This window comes from Taeniopygia guttata, chromosome 1 (assembly GCF_048771995.1).
Source record: "Taeniopygia guttata chromosome 1, bTaeGut7.mat, whole genome shotgun sequence".
NCBI classification, from domain to species: Eukaryota; Metazoa; Chordata; class Aves; order Passeriformes; family Estrildidae; genus Taeniopygia; species Taeniopygia guttata.
Window position 1 is genome coordinate 80,177,193 of NC_133024.1, and position 11,097 is coordinate 80,188,289.

The window sequence follows — 11,097 nt, forward strand, 5'->3', positions numbered from 1 at the left end:
TGGTTTTCTTCAAAAAGTGCCTGAAAACCGTCTGATGTAAAGAATGATTATGACTAAAAAACACCTTTAAAATATTTTTTTTCAGGCAGTGAAGTAATCTGTATGCCAATGTGACTTTAACTGCTCAGCTAATCTGTTCAGATCAGAAATACACCCTGGAAAAAGAAACCCCCCAAAACCTGAAGGTAAAGCGCTGTGCAGTGATTAAGCTAGACTGCTTCTGAACTAAACTGAAATTAATTAAACATGAAGAAAGCAACTGAAGTGTGGACAGAGAATGTTATGGGACTGCAAATCCTCAAAAGGAGTCAAGATGTTCCCAACTCCAAATTTACACTTTCATCTAGTCAGGTATAGAAACCAACTGCTGCTCAGGCAGTAGGTAAGCAGATGGCAAGCACCAAGCAAAAATGAAACTGTGAAACGATGCACCACTGATGAGGAGTCAGAAGAAGCGCAGTTATGTGTGCTTCCACCAGCGCTCACTGCATAGGTTCCTTAAACAAACTGCTTCAAACTTGGAGAACATCAAAAGCCAGATGGGTCTTCCTGAATGAATCTGCAGGCAAGGAGCCAGGATTCCCGTTTGCTGCAGAAATAAGCCTGGACTTGATTTGAGTCTTCTTAGCTCTGACAGGCTGGGGTTCTGGCAGAACTCCCAATCCAAAATAAAACAGCATTCAAGTGATACTGGGCTTTAACTAACAATAATAATAATGATAATTAAATTTCAAATCACTCTTATTAGCTTTAAAATGCATTTCTCTTTACAGTGCAGTGTTCACCTTCCCCACTGCTGTTCTCTGGTTTAGGTATATAAATAAAAGCCCTATTCAAACAAAAGCTAAGAAAACAGTGAGAAGCAATTTGCAGCATCACAAATTTTTCAGCCTAACATAATTTCACCATCTAACCTATCCTGCTGTGTAAAACAAGCCAAGTAATATCTTGTTTTCCATTGACACATGTAAAACTTGACTTTCCTTTAAAGCTCTGATCCCACTAAATAAAGTTTTGTAAATCCTATTTTAGCCATCACCCATGAGACATTTTAAAAGAACACTAGAGGCAGGAAACCCATCTTATAGTTATGTATATGTCATGCATCAGGAATGATTCACCTAGCAACACAATCCTCTACCAACATTTATCTTTTTTGGCTTGGAACTTATGTTTAAAACCAAAAGAAAGCATAGACTATTACATCAAAGTTTAAATCAGCTTCATTATAATTATTATGCTGATACCTCAATAAACACTGGGTGTTGGCTGGCCAGGATTGCCAAAAAAGATAGAGGTCCTGCCCTTATTTACTGTCTTTGACAATGTATATAATCACATCAAAGGAAAGTTGTCTGCATCACAGCTAACAGAAAAAAAAAAAAAAATCTGTATGTTCTCTTTCCTGGAGTAAAATGACAGATTTTTTTCGTAACAAGAAAATTTAAATTTTGCCTAGAATGAAATATAATTATAATATAAAGCCCTTTCAGGCTTGCAGTTCACACTGAAATCACTGGAGGTATTTTCATGAAGCTGAACAGGCGCTAGATAGGCTAAGATTAAACCTGAATTTACAAGGACAAAAATAATAACAACAAAAATAACCCAACCCAGATAATTCAAAATTACACTGAAGACACTTCAAGTTTAGGAAATTTCTGTATACGTCTATCTTTTGGGGTCTTAACTGTATCTGAGGGTGGAGGAGCAACGCAAAACTGTTTTTTGTTCTGCCATTTTGTTTTCAAACTTGGCTTTCAGAAATACTGAGCTCAATATACGTGTTTTCTCAAAGCCTGTCCACTCTTCCAGTGTTGGGGTTTTTCCCCCTTGTTTAGAGAACAGGAGTGAAAATTGCAAAATCTCAGTTTTAAATACACCTTCGAGCTTCCATCAGTGAAAACTCCTTCAGGTGGTGGGGACCTGGAGGGGAAAGACTCTGGACGCAGGGAGAGCTGGGGTCACTGTCCAGGATGGGCTCTGTGGATGACTCCCCCATCTCTCCCTGTGCCCTACCGAACCTGTCCGGCCTTATCGGGGACATTTCTGAAATGTGACATGACAGGCAGGTTCGAAAGCTAAACGTTGGATAATGGTGGGCAAACAAAGGACATCGGTTTTTGCATTATTTCTTTAATTACTTTAACCCTTGTTCGAACAGAAAGCATAAGGCCAGAGTAATTCAGCTTCCCCCTTTGTCATTTGCCTGCCATAAATATGCACCAGTCTGCATTTGAAAAGCTGAAGGAGGCTGCAAGCTTGCTGGACATTTATCATGCTCTGTTCCCTGTTAACAAGCAAATACTTTAGTTGAATGGCCCATTAGCAATCATTGTCAAATGCAGAATGCAAGGTGCTTGAATGTGACCGGCCTGTAAATTAGATGAGGTTGCCCCCGTGCTTTGGAGAATTTCTGCAAATGAATTGGATCTTTTGCTATAGATTTGTGAAGGTTAAGTTTCAACACAGGAAGCCCGTCTGAGCACTTCAGGTTCTGTGAATTCTGCCAATTCGTTCAGCTTCCTGTATGCACTTGTTTATTTTTCATTTGTTAAATTACATCAGCAGCTTGACAGTTTGGGGTCTGGAATCCCCTTTTCAGTCAGAATTGTGAAGATTTCCATCATACTATGGGATAGGGTAAGAATGATAAAGTCAAGCATGTAATTAACATCTTTATATAAAAAAACCTGAAAAGAAACAAACACCCAAAACCCAATCCACTTTTTTAAAAGTGTCCAAGCCACTGCCAAACAAACAGCATGAATTCCATTTTGCCGAACTCATCCCAGGCTCATTCCAGTGAAGAAAGACACAACTGTTATTGTAGGCTTCAGTGTTTTTTTCCCCTTGTGTCTAGACTGCGCTTAACAAATGCAGAGTGCTTTCTTCTCCCCCCCTTCGCAGACAAATGAACAGGGAATAAAGTAGATACATCTAATTTGAACGTACCCCTGATTTGCAACGTAATGCTGACTTTAAGCTGTGGGCGTTAAGGGTTGTCATTTGGGTAGAAAAGCAAGTATTAACCATTTAAACGCTCTTTAAGAGAAAAAGCAAGGAAAAAACACATCCAAGTAGCTGCACTAGGAGAGGTATATTACTACCTTACAGCTGCAGATCACTTAAAATAAATGATTAAACAATAGCTATATTGTCTGCCGGCTAAACTCAAGGGGCTGACAGCAAACTCATCCCAGTGATTGTAAGTTGGCTGGGGAGGAGGGGAAGGGGGGGGGAAGGCAGATGCTTATCTCATTCATTTCTAGATCTCAGCCAGCCTTTCGGAAATAAACACCACCTAGAGACCGAGCCAGAGACATTTGGTTATCTGCAGCTTGACTCGTAAATAGGAATGGATGCTGGTTTGTTTGTGGTTGTTCGGTTTTTGGTTTTTCGGGTTTCTTTTATATTTTTGCAGGATGGGAAACACAAGAGAGGCTGAAGTATCACCTGGCCTAGGCACAGACAATGCAGCATGTTTATCTTTGCTGCTCCCATGGAGTGTGAGATGGAGACCACAAACTAAAACACAGCTGAAATCAAAAGCTCTCTGTTTTCCTTCCAGATAACCCAAATACTACCTCTCCCCTCTGTTCTCTGTGCCTTGTCAGCATGCTCCTGCCCGAAGCCCAAATAGATTAAGGCAACAAATCCCAAGTGCAGCCAATTCTTCAGAAAGGCTGCTGCTAGGGCAGGAGTTAAAAATGAGAATCTTCCACAACTCACAATTGCAGCCATCTCAAGTTTTAATCGGCTCCCATCTCGGCAAAAAGCAGTAAATGAAATCTATCTTTACCATATTATACACCACCAATGAGCAAGAACTGAGCAGCTTTTCTTCACCGCTCCAACCACCCCAAGCCACAAGTAGGCCTTTCATAGTTCCTAATCCCGGCCCCCAAGTTTTGTGCGGTTTTCACATAATACCTTACAGCCCGGAGCAAGGCCCTTAGTTTATAACACCCCTTTCAGAGACGTGTCATTTCTAACATCAAGCTAATCTATATGTTGCCATGGCATCACCCTTTATCTGCCTTTACATCTTATGAACTGCATGGATTTACCACATTATTTTTATCTGAAAGACAGAAAATGGTGGTTTTATTGCCATACAATCAGATTACTGCTGCTAGTTTCTCTATGCCTTTTTACCATACTTCAATCAAAAGGGATCAGTTTCTTTATACTCTGCCCTTGATTTACATTACATCTGTAAAGACCTAGTCTGGGTTGTAATCCCCTTATTAACTATGACCAGGGTTGATTTGCCTAAAAATAAAAGCAAATTGTGTCAGACCTTTTCACTTTGTTTTTGATTCGGAACTACAAAATGGATTACTAAAGAAATCTTCAGAGTTCACACGGCTGGTATAGTACTGAATTTAAAATGAGAATTAAACAAGTTAAACATGGGAGCTGTGTCAACGGTTTACATTTTCCATCATGGGAGAAAGGCTGAACTGCATTTGTCTTTGTGTTCTCTGGCTTTAAGGAGACAATGAAGCCACAGGAGATTTTTCCAAGCTCTTCTAACACTGTCCATTTGCCATCCTCCCTTCATCTGCTTTTTCATGCAACTCCCCCACAAACTCTTCTCCCTTGCTGCTCCCTTCCCCACTCCGCCAAAAAAACTTCCCCTCCCTCAAGACAACAGTGTGCTAGTTAAAAGGCTACGTACTGTGGCACTCAGTATTTTAATCAAAATATTTCAAGCAGTTTAACATTCCTATATAAGTTTCCACAACGTCTCACAAAGAATGAGCTCATAAGCAAATCCATGTAGATGTATGATAAATGACCAGAAAAACAGGTTTCTTTATGTCAGCAGCCAAGGCAGACAGACATTAGGCACACATTAATAACATTTTAATCACTATTTTTTTCTCAGAAGAACGCTTTCTTCTCATTTGCAACAAGCAATTTCAAGTACTGCAGGTTTGCAATATGCACGAAGACCAGATCATAAAGGAAGAAAGGTCCCCAAAGGAGGCCTGCCTGTGGCTGCTGCACAGGGCTGGAAGGCCCGTCTATGCCAGCATGTCCAAGCAGTCACCTCAGCTCCTCCGCTCCTGATTTCCCATGCCAGGAACCTTGGCCGAATCTGAGAGGATCCAGATTGTCACACCTCAAGCAATGTGATCTCCTTAAAATAAAACACGAAAGAGGAAAAAAAAAAAAAAAAAAAAAAAAGGGAAAAAAAAAGAGAGGAAGGCATTCTTGTGTGTGGGAAGAGGGAGAACTTAAGTGATTTTAGCATGACTTTTAGTCACTGCCTTTCCAAAGGCAATTACTTCATTACACAAAGTGAAATAACGTAGCACAGCTTACAGATAACATACTTTAAGATAATTACTATAAATAATATAGCAATTATACTCTACATATAACAGGCTGGGGGAACAGAAAACCAGCTCAAGATATCGGCCTTCAGTTTATTCTGAATTTATTTTACTAATTCACCTGTGCTTTGGGGACCTGGCTACAAATGCTAGAACTATCAAATGGACTGACTGGAAGCCACCACTCACTCCATCTATTAGCACGCCAAGTGTCAACAGCTATGTTTTGGGTACAATTTAGGAGCATGTGTTTAAACAATTTTAACCTTCCACTCCTGTTTCTTCAGCTTGAAGCTGTAATTGCATAGGTTAGAAAGTGTAGTCCCACTGCACAGGACTCCCAAATAAATTCTTGTCTAGCTGAGAGCCTCCCAAGCATGTTGTGAGATATCGTCTTAGCAAGCTCTTTGTGCTCTGGCTGGCTCGCCTGTCCTGTGAAACAAGGGCTGTCCATTACCTACAGTTTATCATCCTGACAAAATGTGAGGAATGTGGATGTGAAAGCACTAACAATTCCACCCCTGGTGCTTTCTCCTTTTTTTCCCTCTGTATTAAAACCGACAAGATTAACCCAAATGCAAACTGCAGAGCATAGTTCAAGGGGCTATTCAATCAGTAGTGAATGTGCATTTGTTTACCTATAAAAATAAGAATTTCAGATACAATGAGAAGCAGACTAGTCTATATGCTACTGAATAGAACATTTAGCAGGGTCATCAATTGTAGTTTATTTTATCAGTTTCTGACATGTTAGCATTCATTCAGAGGCAGGCTGTGAAATATCCCATATATAACTGGTTATCAGAGGGAGAAAAAAACAGCTATATAATCTAACTTAATCAGTGTCAAAGGCACCACTTATGCGGATAACCTTCCACATGTCTCTAAGGAGACCCGCCTTGATCGCTGGCCTATAGCGCGCAGGGAAACAGTGACGCTTAGACATAAGCAATGCTTTTTTGAATGAGATTTCTCAACTGCTTAATTAAAAGGTGTCCCATAACATTAGCATGGTCCTGCACGTCAAAAGCAGCACAGAACCCTGGTGAAACGGAGGCAATCCATGCTATCTGCATACATTGCTTGTCTTGGCAGAGACAACACAGGCATAAAGTCTCCCGTTAAAAAGTGTCAACAGGAGTTAAACATAAGAGTAATTTTTCCTCTGCGTTTTCAAGACCAGGTGATCTTAAGTTCTTCAGATGATAAGTCTATAGTATGCCAAGACCATCTACAACAACGATGTTTAACCTACTAAGCAATAAAGTCAAAGGTATAATTAATTATGTTATGGAGGTCACTTCAATCTCATGATTTGGCCAAGGCAATAAAGCAGATCCCTAAAAAGGTAAGGGGGGAATACGGAGGGGAGCATTGTCTTCAAATAACTACTGTGTGCTCTCCATCCCAGCCACCTGCTAGAGATTATAACCTCTAGACTTCAGTGCAAAACCAATTCTGTTCATATGTTCATATTAACCTAAAATTTATTATTTCATACTTCATATTAACCTAACCACTTCTCCCATTTTAATTGCCTACCTGTCCAGCAGATTTTTGCCTTGAAACTTTCAATAGAGTTAAATGCACAACTTCCCTGAATAAATTAACCAGCATCAAAGATAGTTATTATTTCAAACCTGGAAAGGAGTTTTATTATTATACCATCTATTCAACAGTTTTGCTTCCCAAACTACCAGTCATCTTGAATCCAGAGTGAGGACAACCTTATCTAAGGAGAAATGATTCAGGATCCTTCAGGCAAACAAGTGTGAGAAGAAGTAGTAAGATATTCTGCTTGGAGAAGCAGAGCTGCCGCACCAGCAGCAGTGGCAGGAATGCATTTGCAAGCCTCCTCAAACCCCAGGCCTCCAAGAGGCCTATAAATCACTAGCCCCAGCAATTGAAAAGACTAATTTTAATAGTGTACTTCTTCACTGTGGTGATTAAGCCTCAATGAATCACTCAAGAAAATTCAATTACATCAGCAACACAACCTATTTTTAAGCGTGCATTTAAGTTGAAAAAGTAATTAGATATTATCATTAGATCTACCATTAACAACATTCAAACCTTTTTTGTAATCAAACAGTTTAGAATTAACTAAATGGAAACACAAATCGCGTTTGACAAAAGAAGCATATCCCCAGGCTCTGTGAGATGGGCTGAATTCAGCTGCTCGGATGCTTTCGTTTCAGTGATGGCTAATAAAAGCGATCAAGGTAAGTTAAAAAAGAAGCGAAAGCAGGTTGGGGCTGGCAGAGGAGAGCCCCGAGCAGCCGGCTCTTCTGCTTTGGAAGAGTGACCTCTGTAGGCATAAACCCAGCGAGGGCTGGGATGCAAAAGCATTCCCCTTCCTCCTAGGCCGAGCCAAGGCTGTTTTCCACCAGCACAGCAGGCCCACTCCTGCAATGCAACCCGGGCTCTCAGCCTTTGCCTTTCGAGAGCCTAAACAGCCTTATAAAGCCCGCTTTATTACTGCCCAGGCCGCTTTATCCTCCGAAGTGACGCCGTGCCTTTCTTAAGCCAAAGAAAGGCTTCAGCTGTGCAACATCATGGAAGTGCTGAGCCAGTGACTTGAGGTAAATTTTAACAGGCTTCCCACCTCAAGCATACACAAAATAAGTATTTGTCAATCAATATTACAAATAAAGACTCTGAACTGAGCAGTCCAGCGTGGTCCTGCCAGTTTCTTTTCTTTTTTCAGTTTTTTTCTTTAAGAAAGATTAGGAAACTTCTCGGTAAAGAGAAACAGAGGAAATATTAAAAATTAAGGCAGGCAGAATCTACAGTGATTTTTTTCCTTTAGTGAAAGCAACAGTAGATGGTGATTGTAAGGCAAGGTTACTTGGTAAGCTTGAGATGCTACTCCTAATTCAAACTTTGAAATCTTCAAACTCCTAGAGATCCTGCCACCTGCGCAGGATTAATCCCTGATCCAGGAAATACTCCATTCATACTTGTCTCATCACCACCTAACATTTCCTCTACAAACTCCCCCGGGAAAACAAGACATGTACTTACTGGAGTTAATGGGAAACGCTAAATTCAATTAACACATTGCATATGATTTAATTTTAAATATATATAACTGAAGGTGAAGCATGCATATAAGAAAAGTACTTTAACCCATTTCTTCTTTAAAATTCCCTTCACTCATTGGAGTCTACTTCTTCCTTTCGTGATTTTTGTTCTCCAAACTAGTGATTCTAATCACAAAAGTTCAGAGGCTCTCACAAGTGAACAAAGCCAACTTCCATTTTGTATGTCAAAAATCCGAGGAGACAAAAGAGAAGTGTAAGTAGCTTTACATCACTGCCTCAGACTTTTCTTTAGAAGAACAGCCCACTTTTCAAAAAGTTCCTCTTTCTAACAGAAATAATTTTGCAAGTTTAAGTAAACTTGGGTGGTTTTGGGTTTTTTTTTTGTTTGTTTATTTAAGATAAAGCATTTCTTTCAAGAGTGAGCTTTAAAAGTGAGGTCCTGGGAACGCATGTACATTTCTGCTTGGGTTTGTTAATGAAGAATGACACTATATGGTTGTGTGATGGGTAATGCTTAGTTCATTACTCACTGACATGTGCCTTGATACCATCAACTCCACAACCAAATTTAGCCCTGTTATAAGCAGATGTAACTTCGCTGGAGTCAATGGGATGAGTTTGCATCTGCAGACGGAGAAGTTGGAGAGTATCACCCTTTCCTGGCAACTCATCGCAGCCCGGTTCCTCCGCTGCTCCAGCCCGGGCGAGCCCGGACTTTGCCCGCAGGTTTTATCCTGCTACCGCCGCACCGCTCCCCAGCCCGCTACCGGTCCGCCCTCCCGAAACCCTCCTGCCGGGGCAAGGGGCGATGGGGCAGCCCCGCCGTCACATGAAACACCCTCCCTGGGAAGGGCCGCATCTCGCTGCCAGCCACGGCCGGAGCCCCCGGCGCCGCCGCTCAGCGCTAGCGCACTCCGCCCCGGCCCCGCGTCTCCCGGCGGCCGCGGCCGACCCACGGCACCGTCCCGTCCCTCCCCCGCGCACGGAGGACAGTGCCGGCCCCCGGGGAGACGGCGAGCAGGAGCAGGATGGAAACTTACTTGGGGTTAGAGGAATTCCAATATATGGGATCTAAAACGATGGACCGCGCTAATGCAGTTCTGCATAAAACCATCACGGCTCCCCAGCAGTACTTCCAGGCGGAGGCATCTCGCCTCCGCGCTGCCATGGTCGCAGGCGGCACCGAGTCCCTCCCCGGAGCCTCGCCAACTCCGCCGTGCGCCTTCCCACGCACCTGAGCGGCAACAGCAGGGTGGGTGCCTGGTATCCCAACAGACGGGATGATTGATAGGAAAAATAATAATAATAAAAAAAATTTTAAAAATCAGTAAGAGTCGACGATGCACTTGGCGAGAGCTGTAAGCAGATCTACTGAGTCATGTATGCCACTCGCATGTAGGAATATCTCCTGTGAGGTCAGATCCAAGCTACCTCCGAAGTAACAGCAATAGCAAAAAAAAAAAAAAAAAAAAAAAAAAAAAAAAAAAAGCAAATGCCTTAGTCCTTCTTCTTAGTGAGGGTCTCCCGGCTGCCTTGGAAGATGCCACTCAAGCTGCCAACTCCCATTTGGATCCAGAGCGCCATACGCGTTCACAGTGTCTAAGGCCCGCGTGAAAAGGAGTAAAACAAAAAATAAATTACGAAAACGTAAAATAAAAGGTGGCGGGAGAAATAAAAGGGTCGGGGGGGAAAAGGACGCAGGTTCGGCGGGCGGCTCCTCCTGTATGTCTCTCACTACTTCCCGCAGTTTGCAATCCGCACGGGCACCAGCCCGGGCTGTTTCGGGCAGCTCGGAAGCAACCGCGAGTCAATAAATCCACTCCGAGTCAGCTCCGCCGGTCCCGGGGAGGCGCATCCGCAGGGCTCCGGCTTCCCCGAGGGGCACTGCTGTCCTTGTCGCCGGCAAAGACCACGGAGCGGAGCAAGGAAAGAAACAGGGGCAGATAGTAATGATTACAAAAATAAAAAATAAAAGAGACCAAAACGGGAGGGGGGCGGGGGGGTCGCAGCGTCAAAGCGTTCCTCTCCCGCTGCGCGACCTGCAGCGCGCGCCGCGGCGGCCGACTGAGAAGGAGGAACGACGGGCGCGGGACTTGCGCCGACGCGCAACCCACCGCGGAGGAGAAGGAATGGAGCGAAGAGAAGCGGCGCCAGCCACTATCGTTCCCAGCGCGGCGCTTCCAACCCTCGATGCCACCGCTGCGAGTCCCCGGCGCAGGAGCGCGGCCGGCGGCAGCGCGCTGCCGTAGCCATATAAGCGCGGCCCCGCTGCCCCGCCGCCGCCGCTCATAGGGCCGCCGGCGGGCCGCTGCGCTGGTTGGGCGCCGCGCCTGTCACTTACCGCCGAGCGGCGGGCGGGGCCGCGCCGAGCCCGGCCGAGCGGGCCGGCAGGTAACACCCCCCGGCCCCGCCGCGGGCGGCCGCTGCCCGACGTGCGCGGAGGGTCCGCTCGCTCTGACTCACACCGCGGCTGTGCGGGAGGCGCGGCGGGGCCAGATGGAGCGAAATCAGGGGGGAGAAATGAAATTAAATAAGCATTAAAAAACAGCCTTTGCTAAAACTGTTTCCCGAGTACGCTGCCGTTCGCAGAGCGGGGAGCGGCGGCAGGGCCGGGAGCCCCTCACCCTGCGCGCCGCTGCGAGCGCAGCCCTCCGGGGGAGCGCGGCTGCAGGCGCTGCGCGGCAGCGGCCACCTCCGCGCCTTGGGGC

General features: G+C 44.5%; 1 protein-coding gene across 1 annotated transcript in view; it reads right to left on the reverse strand.

The window, feature by feature from the left end:
• The window catches only part of EFNB2 (ephrin B2), a 45,343-nt gene extending 34,694 nt beyond the window's left edge, over nt 1-10,649 (reverse strand). Inside the window, exon 1 of the mRNA XM_002198502.7 lies at nt 9,430-10,649. Coding sequence (XP_002198538.1) covers nt 9,430-9,557 — 128 coding nt within the window. The 5' untranslated portion in view covers nt 9,558-10,649. The remainder of the gene's footprint in view (nt 1-9,429) is intronic.
• Between the last annotated feature and the right edge of the window lie 448 nt (nt 10,650-11,097).